Below are 26,387 nucleotides of genomic sequence, written 5' to 3'. Positions count from 1 at the left end.
ATCTAAACAGAGGGAGTCCACCCTCTGTAATTCCAATCCTGGAAACAAAAGCACTTCCCTCTTCACCCAGAGGGAATGCAAAATCAGACTAGTAAATCTAACACACACAGATCTCCCTCTGACTTCTTCCTCCCACCAATTCCCTGGTGAGTACAGACTCAATTTCCCTGAAGTTTCCCAGAAAAGAAAAACTCCAACAGGTCTCAGAAAAATACATACCAATGGTCTCTCTGTATTAAGGTGACAAATACAGGGTCAATTGCTTAAAAGAATATTGAATAAACAGCCTTATTCAAAAAGAATACAATTCAAAGCACTCCAGCAACTATAGACATGTAAATACCAAAGAAAAGAAACCACATAACTCACTATTTGATCTTTGTCCTTACACTTGGAAACAGAAGATTAGAAAACAGAAATCACTTCTCAAAGCTGAGAGAAAAGCAGGCAGACAGAAAACAAAGACTCAGACACAAACTTCCCTCCACCCAGAGTTGAAAAAATCCGGTTTCCGGATTGGTCCTCTGGTCAGGTGCTTCAGGTGAAAGAGACATTAACCTTTAGCTATCTGTTTATGACAACTCCGAACAAGCACTCCCATGAATCTAAGAGTCATTCTCTTATCCACTTTGGACCTTCTAATATGTCCTCACATAACAAGTGGTCAGCAGACAAAAGGTCTCCTCCTTCTCCTCCTCCGGAAGCTTCAAAGGCTGAGTTCGGCTCATCTCCAGAGGAGTTTACAGTTGCACACACCTCCCCCTAGAGACTTCCTGGGAAACCCACTTTTAAAAAATTCACATTATTTCAGATAGTTCTTTGAAGCTCAGAACCCCTCCTAGAGCTTACATTAGTCAGGCTCACCCCCTAGAGATGTTCCATAATAATACAGAAACATGTGCATTTTCAACACGGTGAACTCCTAAGATACTTAAACCTAATTCAGTAAGGTTCAACTTAATTCCATAAGGTTTGGCCAGGATATAGGAGGAAATTGTCATATGTCACACATCCCATTCCTTATTCTGTATAGTCTGTTCATTTTCCCTAAACAGTCTTGGATGAAGGATATCCTCCCCTGTTCCAGGGAATGTCATACAATGACTTATTTCATATATAAGCAGTTCTACTACCTCTTCTTTTGCCTTCTCCATCATAGCAGTGATGAGGAGGAGGAGATGCTGATCAGTGAAGAAGAGATTCCCTTCAAAGATGATCCAAGAGACGAAACCTACAAACCCCACTTAGAAAGGTATGCTGGATTATAGACATGCATATCTTGCAAGACCAGAAGGGACCCTTATCTACTCACCTCCTGCAGAAAACAGGCCAAAGAACCTCACCACATAGCATCTGCATCAAGTCTAGAACTTTGTTCGAGCTATAGCATATAATTTGAAAGAAAGATGGTTCTCTGTTAGTCAAGACTGATGAGTCTCCACTGCGTAGAGCTAACAGGACAATTATCTTATCTTACAGGTCAGATGACTTAGGTTTGAGTGCCACTGACTGCCAGCTTCTCCCTGAACTTTGGTTTGAGCTATCCCTGTATGTGCAGGGAGGTGTATGTAACATTTGTATAGGAGTCTAAAGTTGCCTATTGAACTCCCTCCCCTCATCATCCTTAATTAAAAGCATAGATCAGAAGGAATATGATGGGAAGGCACTAGGGGTGGTTACTACAATTCATTTGCAAACTTAACACCATCAATTTGGGCTTGAGTAGGGACTGGGAGTTGCTGGCTCACTACAAAGGCAATTTTCCCTCTCTTGGTATTGGATACCTCATCAATTACTGGGAGTGGACTACATCCACCCTGACTAAATTTGCCTTTAACATTGGTTCTCCACTTGTAAGGTAACTCCCTTCTCTTGGTGTGCCAATATATATTTATGCCTGTATCTGTAATTTTCATTCCATGGTTTTTACCCACGAAAGCGTATGCCCAAGTAAATCTGTTAGCCTTTAAGGTGCCATGGACTCCTCGTTGTTTTTACTAGAGTTGTGCAGTTCCCAGGGATTGCTCGTGTGGCGAGGGGGAGAGCAGTGGTGTTGCAGTGAACGTGCAGGGGGCACTATGACAGATGGAGGATTTCTGCTGAGTACTAGAGTGTATCATATTTGTATCTTTGCAGGGACACTCCAAAGCCAAGGAGGAAAGCAGGCAAGGGGAAGGAAGAAAAAGAGAAACAGAAGGAGATTAAAGTGGAGGTGGAGGTGAAAGAAGAAAGTGAGATTCGGGGAGATGAGGAGCCACCCAGGAAGTGAGTAAAATAATTCCAGAAACAGCTATTCCTGCATGTATGTTTTTGCATAGGCGTTCTGGCCAGTGTCTTATGTTTTTCCCCTCACAGTTCTGTGGGAGGCAGGAGTGATTCTTTACCCTCCTTCACCCAAAAATTAATTTGAAATCAGTAGGATGAAAGGATCAAAATTCTTTACCATGGTTGGGGATCACCTCTTCTAAGGTCCTGTCTCTACTTGGCAAGGAGACGTTAACGCTATGTCAGTATGAGTCAAGCTAAATTGTTTTGTAACATGGCATGGCCAGCCAATCTGGATGAGGCAGCATAGTGTGAAAAGTGTCTCATTGTTTTTTTTAAAGTTATATGCTTTTTAAACACATTTCTATTGGCCCCATCTTTGCTGGTCATCTAAACTATATTAGAAGCCTTGTTAGATGGAGCAGTTATTCACAGTGGCTCCTTAGCTCATTTTTAAGCCCAGTACAGAAGACTTTCTAAAGAAACTAGTCTGGAAGAGTCAGATCTTTCTCTGTAACGTGCATCCAGGAAGACATGAGTATTGTTTACACACTGCCCTGGGAGAGGTGCCCCTCTTTCATATCTGAGGCAGGCATGCTTGGATGTGGGAAAACAGAGAACATAAGAATGACTGTACTGGGTCAGACCAATGGTCCATCTAGCCCAGTATTCTGTCTTCCAACAGTGACCAATGCTAGGTGCTTCAGAGGGAATGAACAGAACAGGGCGATCATCAGGTGGTCCATCCTTTGTCATCCAATCCCAGCATCTGGCAGTCCAAGGCTTAGGGACACACAGAGAATGCGATTATATCCCTGACCACTGTGGCTAATAGCCATCGATGGACCTATCCTCCATGAATTTATCTAATTCTTTTTTAATCCAGTTATACTTTTGGCCTTCACAAAATCCCCTGCAACAAGTTCCACAGGATGATGGTGTGTTATGTGAAGAAGTGCTTCCTTTTGTTTGTTTTAAACCTGCTGGCTATGAATTTCATTAGGTGATCCCTGGTTCTTGTGAAGGGGTAAATAACGTTTCCTTATTCACTTTCTCCACACCGTGGTTTCACAGACCTCTATCATAGCTGAATAGTCCCAGTCTCTTTACATTTTCTTCATATGGAAGCTGTTCCATACCCTTAATCATTTTGTTGCTTTTTCTCTGCACCTTTTCCATTTCTAATGTATCGTTTTCAAGTTGGGGCAACCAGAACTGCACACAGTATTCATGGCCTAAATTTTTTAGGGGTCTGCAAATGAAAAAAAGATTGAAAACCACTGCCCTAGACAAACAAATAGTTCGCATCAAGCTAGAGTATAAATCTCCTTTGCACTAGTCAGCTGCATGGATCCTGCTGCAGTGCACTAACAGTTCTTGCGCACTTTGATTTACTCCACTTTGAAACTGGAGTCAATCAGAATGCACTAGGGAACTTTTAGTACATGGCACCTGGGTCTGCATGGCCAGTTAGTGCTCAGAAGGCTGGTACACTGTAGATTTACACACTTTCTCGCCATGCACTGTTTGTCAAGACTTTTTTCCAAAATATCAAATATAAAAGTAACTTGCAAGCATTCTGTGTGGAACCTCAGACACTTCAAGAATTGTTTTCATTGCCCTGTGGCTTCTTGAGCTAAGCATTAAGAAGCTCTTCTCTTTAGCAGCTGGGATGCACCTCGGGCTGTGGTTTTCAAACTTTTTTCATTTCCAGACCCCTCAGAAATTTCACATGGAAGTGCAGACCCCTTTAGAAATTGACATAGTCTGCAGACTCCCAGGGGTCCACAGACCACAGGTTGGAAACCACTGATCAAGGTCAGAGGTTTCCAAACTGGGGTGCATGTGCCACTGGAGGTATGCGGTCTTAGTGTTCCATCAGTTCACTCCCCAACAATTTAAGAAGGTGGTGCACGAACCAGTAAAGTTTGGGATCTGCTGGTCTAAGTCAAGGCCTCATTCTGGCATGAGGTAAAAAGAGAGAACTTCTGGATGGGAGAGGGAGAAGAGCAGTTCTTGTTCTGCTATATGTGGAGTTCAGCCTCCCACTGTGGTATCTGTTCTTCAGCTGTAGTTGATTATATTTCTGCAACTCTAATATTAAAGTGCAGTAGTCCTCAGAAAAGTAACTCTTCTAAACCCTGGCTTTGTGGGGCTCCCTGATATCTTCAGTAACTCCAGATCAAACATGCTCAGTTTGAGCAATTAAGATTATGCCATTCCTGTGAGCTCATTTTGAGGTCTAACAGTCTCTGTGGATTCTTATTAGCTCACGTATCACCAACAATAAAAATTCAGCAAACAGTGTTAAAATTCTGCTTTGTGAGCCAGGAAAGGATCCATCCCTCTGCTGTAAATGTATTTGTGTTGCAGTGTTAACAGAAGTAACAAGTTACTTTAGGCAGGTCTGTTGCATAATGATTTTTATACAATTGTTCTTCAGAGCAGAGCCACACTTAAAGCTTTTTGTGTCTGGATGTCTGTTGGTGTCACGGAGTCACCGGGTCAATGCTCTGGAACTACTCCATATGAAGCCAGTCTCTGAACATACGGTCTCCTGGGTCTGACCTCGGAGCATTCAGCATCCCTTTCCACACCATATGCTTCCCACAGCGAGTCTGCACAGGCAGGTCTCCTGGGGAAGCCAGAGGGCCCTGCACCCCAACTCTGCAGTCAGATGTGACTCTCAGCCAGCTGGTAAAACAGAAGGTTTATTAGTCGACAGGAACACAGCATAGAACAGAGCTTGCTATTACAGAAATCAGTGACTTTCAGCCAAGTTCATCTTGGGAATCCTGGGCTAGATGCTCTTGATTCCCTCTTCCAGTCCCCCCACAGAGACTGCCAGCTTCCAGCTACCATTGCTGCTGCTTCTCCTCCTCCTTTGTCTCACTTCCTGGGTAAAAGGTGTCACCTGGTCTGAGACTTAGGAGGGTGGATGCGGTTACCTGCATGCAAACAGCTGGGCAGCCTCACCTGCCCTGAGGGGCTCAGCAAAAATCACACCCAGTTCCCACCACTGAAGTATCAGTGCAGTACACAGGGAAACTAAGGTACACACAGTATTAGTATAGGACAGTAAAACTCACATACAGCATAACAAGGTGGATAAAACCTACTTCGTCACAGTTGGACAATCACATGGGCTACAGGTTCAATTCTTGAGTGCTCGATATTGCAAACTAGAGAGTGCTGAGAGAAAAGCAGCAAAACACCATTAGAGTTGAAAAGATTCTTACGACATGCATCATATCAACCCTTTAATATATCTTTTGAAAAAAAGAGCTGTCTTACTCCAAATCTTGTGTCCAAGTCATACCTGATTGCTTTTCTGACACGAGGTTTTTGCTATTTTTGTTATGCCTGTTAGCTATGCAAAGCAGATAGCAATGGAGAGTGAGCTGGCTTCTGTATTAGCTTGACATTAACTTTCACTGAGTGCAGAAGTTCTTGTGCTTATATACGAGCCAAAAAGGACCTAACTTAACTTTCAGATCCCAGCTTGTTTTCTGGACAGTTAAAAACACATCCTATAAACTGAGCAAACTTGATAGTGTCATTGAGAAGCTTGACTGTCCCAGGTACCATCACATCAGAGAATCCTAAATCAGAGCAACCTCTTCTGTTAAGCCACACCCCTCATCACTGGCAGTGCGGGCTCCGATCTCTTTGCTTCTCTGTGGTGCTTGTGTGTTAACAGCTGTTGTTTCTTTTTCACTATACAGAAATGTTTTGTGACTATTTGTATATGTATTAAAGATTCACTGTGAGCTCTTTGGTACAGGCAAAGTCTCTTGTATGTGTGTGGTTTGGTATCTAACATCTTGATGGCCTCTGGATGCTACGCAACAAATAATTGATCTATATGACATGAATACTTGGCTGCAGGAAAAAACAGTAGATGAAAAAGTAGATGAAAGTAAATGGAAAATTCCCTGAGGACCTTTTTTGATTTTTCAATCTTTCATTCTGCTTGAGGTCCAGAGCGGTGGGTACAGAAGGTAGCTACATGGACTGAGCATAGCTGGATTAGTGGGTTTGGCACCCTCTTGTGGCATAAGAATACAAAAACCAAAATTCTTGTAAATAGTTCTTATGGAGGGAACATCCTTGTGTGAGTGGGACATTCCCACTGGAAAAAAAAAAACCCTATCACTTAGAGATCCTCTAGTGTACTGTGCTGGGTGCTGCAACATGTGTCTTAGGCCTGGTCTACACTAATCTTTTATTTTGGACTTAGCCGAGTTAATTCGGGGGGAAAAAAGATTCCGTCCACATGACCAAACCAGCCTTTTCAATTTAAAGGGCTCTAAATCAATTTCTGTACTCCACCTCGGCAAGTGGAGTAGCGCTTAAATAGAGATTGCAATCCCGGATTAAAGGTATTGTGAATGCAATTCAATGTTATTGGCCTCCAGGAGCTATCCCAGAATGCTCCCTTGTGACCACTCTGGACAACACTCTCAACTCCAATACACTATCCAGATGGGCAGGAAAAGCCTCTGGAACTTTTGAATTTCATTTCCTGTTTGGTCACCATCAGCACAGGCGACCATGCAGAGTCCACCATCACAAGAGATCACGCAGTCTCGGATTCGCAGATGAGCTCCAGCATGGTCCAAACGGGAGGTACTGGATCTCATCGCACGTTGGGGAGACAAGTCTGTTATGGCAGAACTATGTTCCAAAAAAAGAAATGCAGATACGTATGCTAAACTCTCCAGGGCTGTGACGGAAAGAGTCTACTCCAGGGACACAGCGGTGTCATACAAAAATCAAGGAGCTCAGGCAAGCATACCAAAAAGCCAGGGAGGCAAACAGGCACTCTGGGTCACAGCCCCATACATTCGGCTTCTACCATGAGCTCTATGCAATTATGGGAGGTGATGCCACCACTACCCCACCACTGTCTGTGGACGCCTGCAAGGGGGGAGTTGCACGGAGCAAGGAGGAAGAGTCATCGGAGGATGAAGAGGAGGAGGACAGTGCACAGGTGGCAAGTGTGGAATCCGTCTTCCCCCTAGCCAGGAACTATGCTTAACGGTGGAGCCAATAGCCTCCCCCCACTCCCAGTGTGCGCTCCCAGACCATGACCCTGGAGAAGATACTTCTGGTGAGTGAGAGCCTGATAGGAGCCACGCGGTGGGGGGCAGAGAGGGAAAGCCAGCTGCACTGGGCTATTCATATTTAGTTTAAAGGGCTCATCCCTGCCCAGAGCCTCATCAGAGCCACGCGGTGGCTGCGGAGAGGGGTTGTTGTGTGAAGTGATCATCCCAGAGAGCCCATAGTCCCTCCTTTATGGCAAATGCATCAGCCATTGCTTGCTATGGGAAAGGGGGCCCAGCAGTTTGAAAGCATTGAAATGAATATAGAAGAAGCAGAACCCCACGTGCCTCTAGGTTGCCTGCAAGCTGAATTCTGTTGCCTAGCTGTGTGTGATGGCTTACTCATACCAAAGTGTCCCCTTTGTTCTCTGAAATATATAATTTAAAATAACTACCTTCCCTTTTTCTCCTCCCGCAGGTGCAAATGTTTCAGCATGGCCCCTCTCTACTCCATCCCAGAGGCTGGTCCAGATTAGAAGACGGAAAAAACGAACTCGGGAAGACGTGTTTGCCGAGCTCATGCAGTCCTCCCACACTGATAGGGCCCAGTTGAATGCATGGAGGCAAACAATTGCAGAGTCCCGTAAAGCATTACAGGAACACAAAGAGAGGAGGGAGGCATGCGATGAGAGCAGGCAGGATGCTATGGTCAAGCTCATGGGGAGCAAACTGACACGCTCCAGTGTATGATGGATCTAATGTGGGAAAGGCAGCAAGACCACAGACTGACGCTGCAGCCCCTGTATAATCGCCCTCTCTCGTCCCCAAGTTCCATAGCCTCCTCACCCAGAGACCCAAGAACACGAATAAGGAGGCTACGGGGACCCACACACTCAACCCCAGAGGATCGCCCAAGCATCAGAAAGCTGGCATATGTGAACTTTTGATTTGGTTTCTCGACTTGTCCTTCCCCCCTCCTCCTCCATCCCCCTAACCCAACCTCCCCACTCCCCCAGTCTGCCTTCTGATTTCTCTCAATGTGTTATGCAACAAATAATAACAGTTTTTAAACAATTTAGACTTTATTTCCTGTGCAAAATTGGCAGCCAGGCGAGTTGCCTCAACCTCCCACCCCTCCATAAAAGTCTCCCCCTTACTTTCTCAGAGATTGTGGAGTACACAACAAAGAGCAATTACAATTGGAATATTGGTTGTGCTGAGATCTAACCAAGTCAGTAAACTGCGCCACCACGCTTTCAAACGTCCAAAAGCACATTCTACCACCATTCTGCACTTGCTCAGCCTGTAGTTGAACTGCTCCTTACTACTGGCCAGGGTGCCTGTGTACAGCTTCATGAGCCATGGCATTAAAGGGTAGGCTGGGTCCTCGAGGATAACTACAGGCATTTCAACATCCCCAACAGTAATTTTCTGGTCTGGGAAGTAAGTCCCTTCCTGCAGCTGTTCAAACAGACCAGAGTTCCTGAAGATGCGAGCGTCGTGCACCTTTCTGGACCATCCCACACTGATGTCAGTGAAACATCCCTTGTGATCCACCAGTGCTTGCAGCACCATGGAAAAATACCCTTTGTGGTTTATGTACTTGCTGCCCCGGTGTGCCAGGGCCAAGATAGGAATATGCATTCCGTCTGTCATCCCACCACAGTTAGGGGACCCTAGTGCATTAAAGCCATCCACAATGGTCTGCACATTTCCCAGAGTCACTACCTTTGATAGCAGCTGGTCAATGATTGTATTGGCTACTTGCAGCACTACAGCCCCCACAATAGATTTGCCCACTCCAAACTGATTCCTGACTGACCCGTTGCTGTCGGGCGTTGCAGGCTTCCACAGTGCTTTGGCCACTCACTTCTCAACTGTGAGGGCTGCTCTCATTTTGGTGTCTTTGCGCTTCAGGGCAGGGGACAGCAAGTCACAAAGTTCCGTGAAAGTGGCCCTACGGATAACAAAAGTTTCACAGCCACTGGGAATCATCTCAGACCTGAAACACTGTGCGGTCCCACCAGTCTGTGCTTGTTTCCTGGGCCCAGAATTGGTGTTCCATGGCATGAACCAGGCCCAGTGCCACCATGATCTCCCAATTGCCACATGCCGTGCTTCTAGGAATGCCTGTGTCCATGTCCTCATCAGTACAGTAATTGCGTCGTCGTCGCTTCCTCGCTCGGTTTTGCAGGTACTGCACATAGTGCTGGATAATGCGCAAGGTATTTACAATGGTCAAAACTGCAGTGGAGATCTGAGCGGGCTCCATTCTTGCTGCCTTATGGCGTCTGCATGGGTAATTCTGGAAGAAGGGCATGAAACGAGCTGTTCAGTTCAAGATGGCTGATAAAAGGCAGTAAATGGTTGTCTTCTGTAGCTTCCACGGAGTCGGGAAGCTTGTTAGAGCTGCAAGAGCAGGAGAACAGAGTTTGTGGCGGAAACGTGAGCAGAGTTTGTGGCAGAAGCTGTGCGGCTCTGTTCACGATGATCGAAAAAAAGCGGGGAATTGTTGCCTTCTGTAGCTTCCATGGGAGCCCATGACCGACAACGTGGAAAAAGCGGCGGAAGCTGTATGGCTCTGTTCATGATAGCTGAAAAAAGGTGGGAAATGGTTAGATGAAAGTGTAGATAGAAAGACGAGAGGACATGCGAGGTGGATTCATAGTAGCAGGAGACTGGCGGTGCACCATGCTGCACCGTCTGCTGGTAGTATGGCATCTGCTGTAGCTTTCATGGAGGGAGGAGCGAGTGACGGCACACACCCAGAAACACCTGCAAGAATGTTTTTGCCCCATGATGCACTGCGAGCTTAACCCACAATTCCGATGGGCGGCAGAGACTGCGGGAACTGTGGGATAGCTGCTGCAGTGCACCGCTCGGACATTTGATGCTAGCCTCGGTACTGTGGATGCACTCCGCAGAATTCACATGCTTTAGTGGGGACACACAACACCGAATGTATAAAATCACTTCTGAAAATTCAAATAAAATAAGCTCAAGTTAATTTCGTACTGTAGACGTACCCTTAAAGTCTGGCTGGTTGCTGGTTATGAGGTCATGTACTCTGTATGACCCTGATCCAAAGGCTATGGAGGTAAGTGCAAAGACTCTCATTGACCTTCGTGGGCTTTAGATCAGGTCTGTGGAAGCTATTCCCTGCTCCCCCCAACTGGGACTTTCTCAGGCTTTGAAATGGTGGATTTCTCCCATGGCACAGAACCGTGCTCTGGATTGCTCATGTGGAGAAGGCTTCCCTATTCCATCTCAGTTGTGCCCTTGTGCCTTGCAAAGGAGCATAATTTTTAATCCTATCTCTGTAATCCTATCACAGGAGGGGAAGGAGGAGAAAAGATGACAAGAGCCCACGACTGCCTAAAAGAAGGTAAGTGTGACTTCCCTTTTCTCCACCTTCCTTACTGTAGATTTTCATCCTTTCCATTTCTTGTATGGAGGGGCTTAACCCCCTCAGAACCAGCTATTTCATGCATGTTTTTATTGAGCATAGGTTGGAAACAATTGTAGCTCACTCTAAAACCACCATGATGGATTCTTGCAGACAGGTCATTTTGAGTTGGTCGGTAGCATGGCAGAAGCCAATGATAAGGCTACAGGTGCTCTGTCACTGTCATCTCTTGGGTGCTGAGCACATTGTGGCTAAACCCCATGAGCAGTCCTAGGGGTGGAAAGCTACAGGAGAGAGCATGAGTTCAAATGTGCTGACTCACAAGACAATTGATACGGTGACCTCATCACTTCCACATTATTGGTGCTCTTCAATGGCTTTCTTGTTTAATCAATACTGCATCTACTTCATATTTTCTGTCTAACCTCCCTGTGCATTACTCTCCCATGTACTTCTTAGGAAGAAGCCTCCAATCCAGTATGTACGCTGCGAGATGGAAGGCTGCGGCACAGTCCTCGCCCACCCTCGCTATTTGCAGGTCAGTCAGGCTCTTCCACTCATTTGGATCTGGGGTCAAGGAGCTGCTATTCTTTCACCTTTCACTGCAGTGTTCCTTTTTAATGCAGTTTGGTAAGGGAGGCACTGGTTTAGAAAGTGGTGCACTGCACTGGGACTCAGGAGTTTTGGGTTCTGTTCCTAGCTCTGGCAGAGGCCCACTGGGTGACCTTGGGCAAGTCACTTTCCCTCCCTGTGTCTGTTTCCCCATCTGTAAAATGGGAATAATATGCTGACCTCCTTTTGTAAAGCACTTTGAGATCTACTGATGAAAAGCACTAAAGAAGAGCTAGGTGTTATTACAAGCTAGTAGCGAGTAATGAAGCTAAGTCCAGCCCATTGTAATTGTACCATATGTGCCTCTTCACCTGTATTTCTGCTTTTCATCAGATCTCAGAATCTGGTATAATTGCATCATGTTAGCTCTCCTGCAATGCACAAGGAGGTTGATTGTAGCCCTTGTGGTCTGTCATGTTGCTTAACTTGTCACCTGGAATCTGGTTTTCAGTAGCTCCTTTAGTCAGACAGGGAGAAGGCTTGTAACTTTTTCATCATCTTTCCTAGCATCACATCAAATACCAGCATCTGCTGAAGAAGAAATATGTGTGTCCCCATCCCTCCTGTGGACGGCTCTTCCGGCTCCAGAAGCAGCTGCTACGGCATGCCAAACATCACACAGGTACTGGGGGAGTTGGGGAGACTTGAATCCAACCCATCATCCAATGGATGGATGGAGAGGGGAAAACCCTCACCTCTCCTGAGGTGAGGAAGAGTCTAACCTAGGTAGTGTGGATTGCTGGTGGTTATTCTCTTCCTGCTGGGACTACTGCCTAATTGCTCACGCACACCCATTGGGCAGTGCGAGTATGTGGAAATAAGCCTTTGGGTTTGTACTGTAGCATTATTTTATTTGGCATATAGGTGCCTTTTTGCAACAGTGTCATCATGTTTTCTCCACATTTAAGATGCTCTTGTCAGGCTTCACCTTGTCAAGCATGTGGGATTGGTCAGGATTCCCTTTCGAGCCCATCAGCTCTACCTTTAATAATCCACAAGGCTTGCTGTTGAGCATCCTGAGATGCTTCCTTCTTCGTTAGTCCTGCTGGGATCAGACAGTTTTAACACTTAAATTGCTGCCTCACTTTCAGAAAGCTTCACCCAAGAACCTTCAAAATTAAAAGTGGGATCTTAGGGCAACTTTCAGATGAGTGGACTTTCAATCCAAGAATGTGGTTCTGATCCAGATGCAAGTGTTAAGCTGAGATGTGTCTGCTGCTTTACAGATCAAAGGGATTATATCTGTGAATACTGTGCCCGGGCATTTAAGAGTTCCCACAACTTGGCAGTGCACCGGATGATCCACACAGGCGAGAAGCCTTTACAGTGAGTGCTCCTGCTTTGTCTTGCCTTGCCTTTTGAAATATGTCTCTACCTCCTTCAGCTGGCCACATTTCCCTGGCCACAGCTGAATCTGCTTCGCACGCCTGTCTGCAATTCTGTGTCTGGCCTTCATATGCCTGCGTTCTCTGTTGCATCTCCTTATGTGTGTCCATGTTCCCCTACTGACCTCCTTTTTTTTTTTGCCTCCGACTCCCCAGGTGTGAGATCTGCGGCTTCACCTGCCGGCAGAAGGCCTCTCTGAACTGGCATATGAAAAAGCATGACGCAGACTCTTTCTACCAGTTCTCCTGCAACATTTGTGGCAAGAAATTTGAGAAGAAGGACAGCGTGGTGGCACATAAGGCCAAGAGCCACCCAGAGGTGCTTATTGCTGAAGCACTAGCTGCCAATGCAGGCGCCCTAATCACCAGCACCGACATCCTGGGCACTAGTCCAGAGTCCATTGCCCCACCCACTGATGGCCAGGGCCTTCCCCTCCTTCCTGACCCCCTGGGAAGCACTGCCCCTGGCGAGTGCCTACTGCTGAACCCTGACGGGATGCCAAAGGCATACTGCAGTGGGGCTGAGCGCATGAGCCTGATGGCTGATAGCAAGATCTTCGTTGGCGGCGGGAGCAGCGGGAGCACGGAAGGGCTGGTCATGAACGCAGAGATTCTTGGAGCCACCACAGAGGTTCTGATTGAAGATTCTGACTCTACCGGACCTTAGCAGGCAGGGAGCACATGGTTGTTGGGACAGCTCGGACTTTGTATTTAAAAGAAAAAATGGAGAAACTTATTAAAAAAGAGAGAAGTCAAACAAATTTAAAATACTAGTAAATAAACAAAGGGCCTGCTCCCCTCCAGCGTGGATCACAGCACACACCCCCCCCCGACCCCTTCTCTGTCCTACTGTCCCTTTTCAGAAAGGGGATGCTGCAGTTACTCAAGCGAGACAGAGCAAAGGAATTCTCCGAGTGAAGGGAAGCAGCCAGAGGCCCTCACTCACCCTAAACCCAGGTGCCTTCCCTGCTCCTCAACAAATCCCTCTTTGCAAACTTGAAAGAGTTTGGGCTCTGGACCAGCTTCTCGTTCTTAGGACTCCCTCTGCCCGACTTCTATGCATTGCTGCACTCTGATCCTTGCAGTCTTGTTTTCTTCCTCCTGGGCCTGGGAGTTTGGCTTGGCACTTTAGGGCCCCTCAGCAGGGTGAGCTGTAAAACAGCACCTGTCCCTCCTCTCGCACCCTTCCCCTCCCTCACTGATGGGAAGTAGCGGGCGTGCCCTGGCGCTCAGATGGTGCTCGCTTGCTGAGGTGCGGGGGCTTGGCTCTGTACGAGAGCCCTGTGTGGGAGAGGCAGTGAGAAGTCTCCGATTGGTGACAGTCATTTGCACTTTGAACATGTTTCTTTTTTGTGTGGTGGTAACAAAAGTCCTTATTTATTGAGCAGAGGGTCTGGTATTTTTAATTACGTTTGCAGGGGATTGGGCTATTCCAAAGTGGGCCTCTTTACATGAGTGGAACTCACAGGAGTTAGCCATGCTGGAGCAGCAGCTGCTACGGCTGATCACCACCACAAAGAGAATCGGGGTGAAGAAAGCACTACGAAGCTGAGTAGCTGTTTGTAAACAGGGCAGTGTGACAGACCCCATGGGAGGAACTCCATTTGCATTGTGGAGTTCTGGAGCAATTGTTTGCGTTGGGGTAGGGTAGGCAGTGGTGGATGAGTAGCTTAGTTTAGGGCTCTGAACTGCGGAAACAACTTATCTGGTGTTCTCTCTCTCCCTTCCCAGTTTATTCCAAGCTCCTTGCATTAACCCTTTTTTCTCACTGATTCATCCTCACTCCCAGCCATTGGAAGGATTAGCACTGTTAGCCAAGGACCTTGTTCCAGTCTTGCGACAGATGTATAACTAAAAGTGGTGCAAGATATCACGTTCCCTGTCCAATTCTGCCTCCTTTCCTGAAAGAGATACAGCTATGGGGGGGGGGGGAGGAGGGACTGGGCTCAGTTATCTTGCACTTCATTTGAATAGAAGCAGACTGACTGACATCTGGTTGCGGGAATGGCAACTTGTCTCCCTGCACGGACACCCCTGGGGACAGAGCATGGGGTGTGTTCCCCCCTACACATGCTCCTTATGAGGCCAGCTTTCGCAAATGTTCCTGGTTTCTGTGAGACGTGGTGTAGTTTTGCCTGAATGAGAGATGGGCATGAATAGCCTAGTAATTAAGACAACTGTTGTCTCTCAGAAGGGTTTAGGACATAATGTATCTTAAGTATCGAGCACAGATCTTTGCTCTGTCCATTGTCAGGAACTTCATGCAGTGACCTTACATTTGTTTGCTTTTTGGAAAAAGCAAAGAATAATCTGTTTGATCATGTCCATGTGATTCAGAGGGAAGTTGCAATACCCTGTTTAAACACCGAGCCAGCAAAACTTGTTTGTTTGTTAGAGCTGGTTGGAAATGGAGTTTTTCTGCAGAAAAGTCTGACAAACTAGAATTTCATTTTCATTGGAAATTTACCAGAGAATGTTTTAATTTTATCTAAAAACTGAAAACAGGCTGACCGCTGAAATCTTTTGGGAAAATCACAGCAAAATGTCTTGTTTCTGGTCAGGTCGACTCACATTTGTCAAACATACTGTGAAACAATTCACTTCAGTTTGGATCAGTTCAACATTAAACTGTGTTTACCTGAGCTGGGCTCCCTGGTCAGACTGCATTTCCCTTGATGCACCACGGTCTTTCCTCTTTCTGACGGATTGGTTGTGTTCTCTAGTCACGTGGTTGTGGTGCATCATGGGAGATGCAGTCCAGCTGAGAACATAAGAATGGAGTGGTAGCTTAAGGCATTGGAGCTACAGCTCCCAGCAGCAGCAGCTCAGGGCAATGTGCGTTCATGTTGAAATGAGACACAACTAACTTTCATTTGGAATGTTGAAATGTCTCGTTTCAGTTATAAACAACAAAACCGTTTTAACATTTCTAAATTGAAGATTTTGGCTTTTGGGCTGGAGGCTGAAATTTTCTGCAGAAAATTGAATTAAATAAAATTTGCTCAAAACCAGTTTTGATGGAAAGCTTTCAACCAGCCCTGGATTTATGGTTTTGATGGCCAACTCCTGACACCTCTGTTTAAAACTCTTCTAGTCTAGGTCTTGACTTTGCATGATTAAAAGCTATTGTGGTGCAAGTTAGCTTTGGCACTGCTACAGACCAGTTCTGCAGGAGCTCTGTGGAAACCCTCTGTCATTTGAACAGACTGGGCCTTCCAGGGAACACTAAAAGGAGAACTTAGCCTTATCCATTTCCTTTTATTTGGCACTAAATATGCTGTGTTGGGTGGAAATCTCACTCTGGGGTGGTGCAATAGCTAGACAGCCTGCTGTGGAGACTGCCCCATGACTTACTTGCAGAGTGATGCAGCCCAGTCACGGCACCTGGGAAATAAGGATGTGGGCTGTTCAACTTCTCCAGTAGAGAGAAAGTTCTCATGTTTCCAACAGGCAGCAATGAGTGGGTAATTCGGCTCTGAAGTCCTTCCTATCCCTGTCACTTCCTTGCCGACATCCCACACGCTCTTCTGGTTTAACCTTCCTTCCTCCCTCCCCCTTTGGTCTCATCCAATTGTTTCTGTTCTTAAACACAGCCTTCTAACCTCCAGGGCAGGAGAGACCTGTGTAACTTCCAGCCCTGGGTTTAAAAAACTTAACAGTCAATGCCTTCCTGCTGCTTCTCCCCCTCCGTGTCTCTCCCACCACTCGCATGCAGTTTGCTTCAATAAATTATTGTAGTAGTTTGCAATAAACATTTTTGTATTTTTTCCCGCCATGTATTTATTTTTTTCTCTGGCGGCGGGAGCACGTTGGGGAGCTGGGCTTAAGGTGCTTCCTTTTCCCCTTTCACAGAGGCTTGTTTGTAGTAACTGACTTAACATCACTCCCCACCCCTTCCTTTTAGTGTTCAGTGTGGGCACTCCCTACGTAAGCTGCCCTCTCTGCAGTTGGAGTTGCCTCTTCGCATCCCGCCATTAAGGTTAAGCTTGCATGGGACTTGTGCAGAGGGGCTTTTGCTTTGTGCATGGGGCATCAGCTGCCCGCTGTGTCACTCTGCTGCCACTCCATCTGGCATTGATGCTTCCTGAAAGCTGGCTGGGCATCCTTCAGCTCCTGGGACAGGGTGAGGAGGCAGGGTACACAACCTGAATTAGCATGAAACCTGCCAGTGGGGAGGGGGGTTAAACTTTATACTGCTTAGCAGCACTACCTGCAGTAGCCACCAGGTGGCAACACAGCTGTTGCATTGGCACACCCCTCTACTGTGGAACAAAAGCAGGGGGGAGGAGATGCACACCCTGACAAACCTTTGATTGCTATAAATCTTGTCCCACAGCAATATCCACAGGGAGAGGGGGAGCCCGGGTAGCTACCTGAACCCAAGTTGGGGAAAGGATAATGTAAAATGTAATAATAAAGGGATACTCTGCTTTTCAACTCGTTTTCTCTTAATCTGGGTAAGACATAACCAAAATAAATGTATAAAGGAAAACAAAATAAAAGTTGTTTGTCTTGGTGCATGCAGCTTGTCTGCACTGGTTGTAGTGGATTATGCTGGGATCACCGGGGAAGGGCATGGTTATGTATAAGTAGTGTGGGAGCCATTATTTTCAGTTACATTTGAGCAGGGTAAATACCTAATTAAATTCCCAGAGGACTGCAGATAAGCAGGGATGTGGGTGGTAAGGATGGATGGCTCTAGTATCATGCCTGCTGGATGGGGCTTTTTCCCTTCGCATCACCAGTTTGAATCATGGTCAAAAGTCTGGAAATCAGGTTGACCTGTCTGCTGTTCGGTGACGTGAGTGTGCAGAGGCTGCCTTCTGCCTAGAAGGACAGTTACCACTAAAAGCATTGGGATCCTTTGAATCTCAGGAGAGAGCCAAATCTTTCCAAGTGCGTATTTGGGTCCAGATAAACTCCTGCCGGTGTGCAGAATCAGTTGCGCATGCTGTCCTGGATTTGCGAGTCCTCTGCTGTGGGCTCTGGACCTGAGCTCCCACAATGGGAGTGATGCTCTCTCCAGTCTCAACTCAAGGGGAAAGGGGAGAGAAGCAGCCCGTGGGGATAGAAAACATTCCTTGCCTCTCTGCAATGATGGGCTCAGGAGAAGAACCTAGCAGGGAATGTTTAAAACCAGCCTAAAAAGGATGGCTTGATTTTCAAAACTGCTGAGCAGCTGCTAGCTCCTGTGGACTTGCTGTGGGAAGTTATAGGGTGCTCAGCATTCTGGAATATCAAGTCATTTATTTAGACATCTGTTTTTGCAAATCTTGGCCCCTGTGTAATGGTTGCAGTCTCTGGCTGTTGATCAGATCCCCTTTGCTGGACAAGAAAATGGATGCAGCGTGCATGCTTATTTTCTCTTATTCATTTATCTGGCTGTGATTGGTCATTGCTGAACATTAGAGGGGGGAGGGATAGCTCAGTGGTTTGAGCATTGGCCTGCTAAACCCAGGGTTGTGAGTTTAGTCCTTGAGGGGGCCATTTAGGGATCTGGGGTAAAAATCTGTCTGGGGGTTGGTCCTGCTTTGAGTAGCGGGTAGGACTAGATGACCTCCTGAGGTCCCTTCCAACCCTGAGATTCTGTGACTCCAGGTCTGGGAAAAGAGGGTTATGGGCACTAGACCTGACATGATAGGAAAGAGCAAGAACTTCCCAGACAGAACAGAGAGGATGCAGGAAATAACAGATGATCTCAGGCTTTGTCTCATCTCAGTGGGGGTTTATCAGGACACCCATTTGGCAACTGTATACAACAGAGCTAGTCAATAGGACCATGGGCCAGATCCCAATTGCTAGATGCTTTTGAACAGACTCCAAAATCTTTTTATTTACTTATTTTTTTATTCTTCTCTGGAGTTTGGACCTTGACCAAGAAATTTTGACCTTAACAAAAAATAGACAACCCCTCATACAAGTTGTGAGGGACAGATGTAGCTGCAGATGAGTGGACTAGAGCTGTGGGGGAGACAGGCTGTGGGGGAGGAAGGGTGGAGTGAGTGGGAGACTGATTCTGGGTCAGGCAACTTGAAGGCGCATGGAGGAGGGACATGGTAAGAGATGAAAAATCTGCCTTTGTCAATCTCCATGTCAGACATGTTCAGTCTCTCCCCAGGCCTCGGGGACAGAAGGGCGGGGGAGAGAGGCGCGTGAGCAGCTAATGCTCTCTAGAGCGGAATGTGCGAGCTGAGCAAGGGATTTTTCTGGCTTGGCCGTGGCGCAGACAGCCCTGTGTGATCTCTCTGGCTCAGCTGCTATCTGCAGCTGGGACAGCGGGCTGGCGTGATGGCTTCAGCCGAGCAATCCCCTGCGTCCCTCCAACACCGTAGCCTCTGCAGCCGCGTCATCCTCCTGGCCAGGAAGATCCGTTCCGACGTGGCCAGCCTCCTGGAGTCCTATGTGAGTCTTCTCCTCCCAGGCCCATCCCTCGGCCGCTCGAACTGCTACATCGTGCCTGGCAGCCAAGAACAGTGGCACCTTGCTTTGCCACCAACACTGCCTTTAAAAGCAAAGGGGGTGACTCTAGTTTGACCTCCCTGCCTTGGGTTTGGGTGCGTCTTCCTATACTTGATATGGATGCATGTTGGGTACAGGTTTATAAAGAGGGGGTGGGGGGTATTCAGTCAATCAGCTCAGCCAGCGGATGGAACTTGCCAGGTGAGTAAAAGGTCTTTGTGCTGCCTCTTGAAGGTAGGGTGTAGACTGAGTTCTCCTGTGCTTTTTTCCCCTCTCCCTGTTGGTAGGGAGATGAGTAACCAATGTCTCTTCCACCTGTTGCAGAGAATCCAGGCTCTTCTCCTTTGTCCTACTGTACCTCTAGTGCAGGTTCTATTTTTTTCTAGCACCCCTGAAGCAGAAACAGAAACACAGCCACCTCCTAAGGTAGAACATGACTGATGCTTGAGAGCATGCATCACGCACACCCTTCTGGGGATTGAACTAGCGAGATAAAGATTGTTACGGCCTCACCCACACCTTCTGGATCAGGGACAGAAAGGACATGTAACACGTTCCCCCTGGGCAGCAGTTGAAGCTGTCTCCAATTGACCTATCAGTGGGAGGGAACATACATCTGTCGATGGTGTGGGAATTCAGGCAGAGTATGGGTTAAGGTTCTGGCCCTTCACCCCAAAATGCAGTGGGAGGTTTGGTGGGAGGAGGGGAAGGACCTTGGGTTTGTCTCAACAGATGCTAGAGCTTGGTTGGGAAAAAAGGGAGGAAGATGGGTGTTAATATTCAAGGTGCCTCGGGCATGGTGTCACCTTGTGGGCACTGCTAGAAAAAGAAACGGAGCTGATGGTTCATGGAATCTGAGTCAGGTCCTGGATCTCCTTTCCACCAGCATATTGGTGATGAGGGTGGCACTATCACAAGAGCTCAGGGAGCACTGGGTGCCAAGCTCTGGAAAAGCCCTGCTGTAAATTCCCCCAATCCTGTCACCTTGCTTGAATGCTCCTGATGCTTCCATCAGAAAGCTTTCCAGCAGGGATTTTCTAGCCAGCTCTAGAGGCAGCTCCTGCATTTTTGCTTTTCCATTGGTTTGGTGCTTGCTTAGGAGAGGAGTGACCCCCTTAATTCATAGATTCCACCCCTGGAAGGGACCATGGTGATCATTTAGTCAGACTCCTGCAAAACACAGGCTGGAGGACTGCCTCAAAATCATTCCTGGAGCAGAGCTTTGAGAAAAACATCCAATCTTGATTGTAAAACTGTCGGTGGTGGAGAATCCACCACAACCCTGGGTAAATTGTTCCGATGGGTAATTACTCTCATCAGTAAAAATGTTTGTCTTATTTCCAGCCTGAATCTGTGCAGCTTCAACTTGCAGCCATTGGATTGTGTTAGCCCTTTCTCTGCTAGATTTAAGAGCCCATTATTTAATCTTTGTTCCCCAGGTGGGTACTTACAGGTGGTGATCAAGTCACCCCTTAACCTTTTTGTTCAGCTAAATAGATTTTGCTCCTGGAGTGTCTCACTATAAGGCAGGTTTTCCGATCCCTTCATTGTTCTCACGGCTCATTTCTAATCCTTCTCCAATTTATCAACATCCCTCTTGAATTGTGGGCTCTGGAACTGGACATGGTATTCCAGCAGTGATTGTACCAGTGTCAAACGGAGTTAAAATAACTCCTCTCCTCAAGTATCAGAGTAGCCACCATGTTAGGCTGGATCTGTAAAAAGTGACAGGGTCCTGGGACACCTTGTAGACTGACAGACGTATTGGAGCATGAGCTTTCATCATCTGACAAAGTGGGTATTCACCCACAAAAGCTTATGCTCCAGTACGTCTGTTAGTCTATAAGGTGCCCCAGGACTCTTTTTTCCCTCTCCTCAAGAGTCTCATCTGTGCATGTCAGGATTGCATTATCTCTTGTGGCCACAGCATCACCATGGGGGCTCATATTCAGTGGATTATCCAGCACCACACCACAATTTTTTTTTTCAGAGGCCCCTATCCTGTGTGTGGCCAGTACCGCCATAGGCAGCACCTAGGGGCTGGCTACTGTTTTTGTTGACAACAGGGCTTGAAACAGGGACTTCCAGAGCTAAATGTGTGACCTGCTTCATCTTCAGCTGAAGAACCAGCCCTGGTAGGTGGAGACTGTAGCAGACCCATCTCCTCGGTGTATCAAGGACATAGGGGGACACAACACTGGCCAGTAGCTACCTCCTAGCTGTCCCAGCTAAGGGCTGCCTGAGGCTAATGCAAAACAGCAGAAGCTAGGCCAGGGACAGGCTATCCTATGACTGTCCCTTCTGGTGGGTTTGCTAGCAGCAGTTTTTCCAGCTCTTGTCTCCTCCTTGCTCGTTTCTCCATTGTTCAAACAATGTGGAGCGGCCAAGGCCCAGGGTGGTGACAGTAGCAATCTTAATAAAGCTTCCCCTTCCTTCCTTGGCCCTACCGTGGTCTGGCTTGGTGTATGAGTGATAAGTGATTGTGACATTCCCCAGGGTACAATTTGGGCTGCTGGACAGTTATGTCCCCTCAATACTCCAGTCTGGGGTGCCTTTTATGCTGCTTTGTTGTGAGAACCGCCACTCCAAGTCTGTTCACACACAGGCTTTAGCATGCAAAATCACCCTCAGCTGTATTACCTGAATGCTCTGGTCACCACTCATGAATTACTTACAGGGCAACACCAGCCAATTCCCAGTCGCAGACCTTTCCCCAGAAATGTATGTCTTGTACAGCCCAGCACCCACTGGATGATACAAGCTCAGGGAAAGGCTGTCATTTCATCAATGGACAATGAGGTGCACAGACCCTCAAGTGGAGGTTCCCAAACAGTTCAATCCAAACAACACTGGTTTAGTTAAAACAAGTTTATTAACAACAGAGAGAGAGACATTTTCAGTGATTACAACTAATCAGGCCTAGAAGTCAGAATTGGTTACAAAGAAAAAAAAAGATAAAACACCAGCTTATACCTAACAAGCGAAGTGAATTTAAAACCCAATGATTTTTCTCAGTATAAGCTGCCAGCAGTCTGGATTGGCTGAAAACTGCTGGCTGAAGGCTGCTGGCTCTTCAAAACACTACATAGACTTGAAAAGTAACTTCCAATTGACCCCTGCCCCAGTTCAAAGATGTTTTCTTTATCTTTCAAGCTTTGTAGCCATCCTGAGTAGAGACAGGGGGAGAAGTGATTTGTGTTATGTGTCCCATCCATTCTTATACCATTCTCCCCTCTTGGAGGATTACCTTTAACTGGGGTTCAGGCAACAGGCAGTCTGTTTACACAGAAGCTCCCAGTTGTCCTATTGTCAATATGTAAAGTTCTCGCTCACACCCTTCTTCCAGCCACAGAATGGCCATTTAACTAGGTGGTTGTCCAATTGATCATGCTGATACTTGGCTGGGGTGCCAGTGTGTCTGTCTGTGAAGACCTGGTTTGGGCCTGCCTTTCAAACTCTGGAACAAATCACAGTAATATTACACAGTAGAATCTTATAACTTTGCATACAATGTTGCCACACATTTTACCCTGACAATAATGTTCAGCCGATTATGAGTTTTTTGATTATACCTCACAAGGCATACTTTGTATAGAATTTATCACAGTCTTGTTAAAAGGGTGAATGTGGAGTACCGTCTGTCTCAGTGACAGTGGGATTTCTCTTCTCCCTGGCATGGATTCTGGTTATCAGGAAAGGAGTGAGTGGTTAGGGTGGTGACGGCAAGTGAATGATTTTGGCTGCGGGGGCTGGTGAGGTGGAGTGGGTGGTTTTAGGGTGATGGCATGGGAGAAGGGGAGCTGATGAGGTGGGGAAGGGAGGGGAGTGGGTCGGGCTAATAGGGGAGAATGGTGGGATGATCTTTCTATAACTGAACCTCCCCCCTCAGGTGGAGAGGCAGGGGCTGGACAGGACCATCAGCCTGGACTCGGTGGATGGTGTGCCAGCTGCAGCCATGGAGCAAGGGGGCGAGCTGACAGTGGCCGAGCGGTTGGGTGCCAACCTGCAGGCGTACCGGGCATTCCAGGTGCTGCTGGGTGAGGTCCTGGAAGAGCAGAGGTCTCACCTGACCCCACTGGACACGGACTTCCATGCCTCCATCCAGTCTGTCCTGCTGCAGGTGGTGGCCCTGGCCTGCCAGCTGGGTGAGCTGCTGGCGCTGCTGGGTCACGGCAGGCCAGCCTGGGAGGCAGCCAGCCCCGAGGACCCAGGCCATCGCAGCTTGTTTGAGATGAAGCTGCGGGGGCTGAAGGTGCTGCAGGAGCTGGCTCACTGGACTGTGCGGTCCGTGCGAGACCTGCGCCAGGTTGCCAAGCACAGCCAGGGCTCTGGCGCTGCCCACGGGGGCCAGGCCCAGAAGGAATGAGGTCACCTACCTCCCCATCCCTCCTTCCTTCAGCAATCCAAGCGCTGGTGCGGGGGAAGGGGTGCTCTCCAACCCAAGGGCCAGGTCTAGGCTCTGGCACAGGCAGGCATCCTGCCCAGCCTCCCCCAGACAACATGGCCAGTTGGGCCAGAGGAGGAACCTATTCCCAAACCACCCAGCTGGCTTGGGTGGGGAGGAGGCATCAAGCAGCCACTGACCAGCGCCATAAGGGCTAATGGGCTGCTGTGGTGAGAGGTGGGATGGCCAGATGGGGGAGGGGGGCTCAAATCCCAGATGTGCCTGCTCTGGATAGGAAGGTGGGCTGGCTCTGGGGTGGCTGAGCAGAGGGCAGGGGAGTTGAGGGAAGGTGGGGGAAGGGTACGTGTGTGGCAAGAGGGGGACAGGAGATGGCTCCTGACTCCCGCTTCTCAGCTTAGAAGCTGATGGCCCCACTTGCTTGCTGTGGGGAGGGAACTGTGATGCGGCTGGAGCCCAGAGCAGCTCCTGACGGGTGGGGGCAGCGGCTGCCCTGCTGGGATGAGGAGGCAGAGCCGCTGCAGGGATCCCCCACATGTCCCAGCTGCAGGGGGTGGGGGGCAATGTCTTCCAGGTCAGTGAGATGGAGATGGGGGGGGACTTGTCTGAGACAGAGGGAGAAGGATAGAGGGCTGGGGAGAAACCCGGAGCTGCTGCGGGGAGTCGTCCTACCCACCTCCCACATGGTTTGAGGCCAGCTGAGGCCATCCCTGAGTTCCCACCTAGCACCACATGTCCCCTGCCCTGAGATTACAGTAGCTCTGTTTGATGGTCTTGCTGAGCTCTTAAGGGAAGAAGGCCAGACAAGCGCCTTCATCTCACTGCCCCTCGCCTGCCCCCCGCCCGACCATGGAAGTTGGAGTCTCCTCTCCTGCCCCTTCCAGCCTTGGCTGCATTTAACCAGTGTGTTGGCGCTTGGCGAGCTACCCAGGAAGTACCGGCTCCTGCTTAAGCAGGGAGATGGAGGCCCAAGAGCGGTGGCACTCCTGACCTGGGAGCCAGGTGCTGCTGCACCAGATAGTCCATGAAACGCACTAGGGCCTGCACAGTTGCTGTTGGTTTGACGTGATGCCCAGATGCTGTGGTGATGGGCAGCAGGATAAAACCCATGAAAGTCAAGTAAGCAGCAGACCCTTTCTGCCTGATGCAGGGCAGGTGGCTGAAGATGCTGCAGGGGCTGGCTTGCTGAACCATGAGAACTGTCTGGTTAGGACCTTAAGCCCTTTCCAGACCCTGATCCCCATTTTCCAGATGGGGACACTGAGGCATGGCATTGGGCAAGTTCACACAAGAAGCTTGCATCAGCCATAGGAGGGGAGCTGAGATCTACTCACCTGTCCTGCCCCTTAACCATGTGACCCACAAGACTGGACTGATTGATCTGGCTGCTTTGGGGTCAGACACTCCCACCTGGGAGCTCTGAACAGGGAGGAGCAACTGCCAGGATAGCCCTGCTGTGTCTGTTTTGGGAAGCCCTCAGGGTCCCAAAGTAGGTGTAGCCCTCAGTAATTCCATTGAGGCTCCCAGGAAAACTGTTCTCAGCCTATTACCCCCTCACCCCCCACACACACACCCTCCTGCATCTGCTTTGGAGACAGGACAGGAGCAGCCTCCCACTGTACAGAGAAAGCTTGAAAAACGAGTTGTTTTGTTTGCCCTGCTTTTTTTGACTGCCCCCTTGAACAGATGGAGAACGGGTAGGATCTGACATGAGAGATCCAGATTAAGCACAAAAAGAAGTGACTTTTATCCAGACTATGGGGCTGGGGTTTTTTAAGCATGCATTTAACTCAAGCGCTGTGCAAACATGTGGGAGAGAAGAGTTCTGTTAAAAATAAATTCAGCTGAGGGCTAAGAGCTGGAAATCCAAACCTGCGCCTTCCTTCCTGCTATCCTGCCCAACCAGGCACACAGCTTTGATCCTGATATTTGGAAGGTAAAACACAAGCAGAAAAATAAACTTTGAGTTGTTTCTTTATATGGAAAAACAGCCCTTTCAGGCCTTTAAATCTATGTCTCCAACAAAGGGTTTTCTCTAGTTTTCATCCCTTACAACATGCTACCTACGTGTTTTTCTATAAAGAGGTAACACAGACCATACCACCCTGCCACTCTTACTCTCACTCACTCACTCTCCTCTTCCTCCTCCTCCTCTCACCTTTAACCACTATCCTTCTACCGTGGCTGGGTTTGCACTATGAGGTTGAACTGTTCTATGAAATATTTTGACACGTGAGATGGTCTGGATCTGACTGGTTTTCGGCTTTTTGCTTTTGAAAAATGGGAAGGAATAATTTAATCTGTAACTGTGACTGGAGATATTTTAAGACTGACCCACGAAACTCGGCGCTCTGTAATTTTACAATCTCACTCACGATCTCTGCTTCTCCTAGAGGGGATCTTGGAGTGATTTGTTTTGGCCTGTAGAAGGTTTTATTATTTTTTCCTGAATGTAACAAACAGATTCAGAAAGAAATTGAACCTAAATGGCATATCATGATTTTGCTTTTTCACTCCCAAAAACGTTGCTTTGCCAATTTTTGTTAGAGACAGAGTACTTTTTTGTTTGGGGATTTGTTTCTTTTTTTGGACACACACAGTATTTTGGACTTAGCAAGAGTTGAAATGTTTAGTGTAGTTTGGGGAGATCATTGCTGTCAGCTGTTTTATACTGAGGAAATAAGACCTGGAACATACCAAATGAAACTTTTGGTGGCTTAGGGAAAGGAAGGTGGAGGAAATACAGGTGAGCGAGGTCTCATTACCTCCCCTGGACTGGAGTTCTGGGTCTGTCTTAACCCTCCACGTCCCCT

At 47.8% G+C, this 26,387-nt stretch overlaps 2 protein-coding genes across 3 annotated transcripts in view; both read left to right on the top strand.

Annotated features, from left to right (window-relative positions):
• ZFP91 (ZFP91 zinc finger protein, atypical E3 ubiquitin ligase) overlaps positions 1 to 14,311 on the top strand; it is a 31,714-nt gene extending 17,403 nt beyond the window's left edge. Inside the window, exons 5-11 of one of the 2 annotated variants that reach the window (XM_050955941.1) lie at positions 1,163 to 1,252; positions 2,137 to 2,265; positions 10,645 to 10,695; positions 11,176 to 11,254; positions 11,836 to 11,950; positions 12,555 to 12,654; positions 12,870 to 14,311. In XM_050955941.1, coding sequence (XP_050811898.1) covers positions 1,163 to 1,252; positions 2,137 to 2,265; positions 10,645 to 10,695; positions 11,176 to 11,254; positions 11,836 to 11,950; positions 12,555 to 12,654; positions 12,870 to 13,380 — 1,075 coding nt within the window. In that variant the 3' untranslated portion in view covers positions 13,381 to 14,311. Of the gene's footprint in view, positions 1 to 1,159; positions 1,253 to 2,136; positions 2,266 to 10,644; positions 10,696 to 11,175; positions 11,255 to 11,835; positions 11,951 to 12,554; positions 12,655 to 12,869 lie in introns of both variants that reach the window. The other variant, XM_050955939.1, reaches the window with a different exon arrangement.
• A 4,690-nt stretch (positions 14,312 to 19,001) lies between these two features.
• Positions 19,002 to 23,538, top strand: CNTF (ciliary neurotrophic factor). Its single transcript, XM_050955959.1, has 2 exons — positions 19,002 to 19,115; positions 23,062 to 23,538. Exons 1-2 carry the CDS (start codon positions 19,002 to 19,004, stop codon positions 23,536 to 23,538), a joined length of 591 nt encoding a protein of 196 aa, XP_050811916.1.
• The last annotated feature ends 2,849 nt before the right edge of the window (positions 23,539 to 26,387 follow it).

The sequence above is a fragment of the Gopherus flavomarginatus genome, chromosome 5, assembly GCF_025201925.1.
Source record: "Gopherus flavomarginatus isolate rGopFla2 chromosome 5, rGopFla2.mat.asm, whole genome shotgun sequence".
Taxonomy (NCBI): Eukaryota; Metazoa; Chordata; order Testudines; family Testudinidae; genus Gopherus; species Gopherus flavomarginatus.
This window is presented reverse-complemented; position numbering and strand designations above follow the sequence as displayed.

Bases quoted from the DNA above. Each gene is read 5' to 3' on its own strand.
- CNTF (XM_050955959.1), top strand. From the start codon at position 19,002: ATGGCTTCAGCCGAGCAATCCCCTGCGTCCCTCCAACACCGTAGCCTC. The intron at 19,116-23,061 runs GTGAGTCTTCTC...CTCCCCCCTCAG, and splicing joins CCAGCCTCCTGGAGTCCTAT to GTGGAGAGGCAGGGGCTGGA.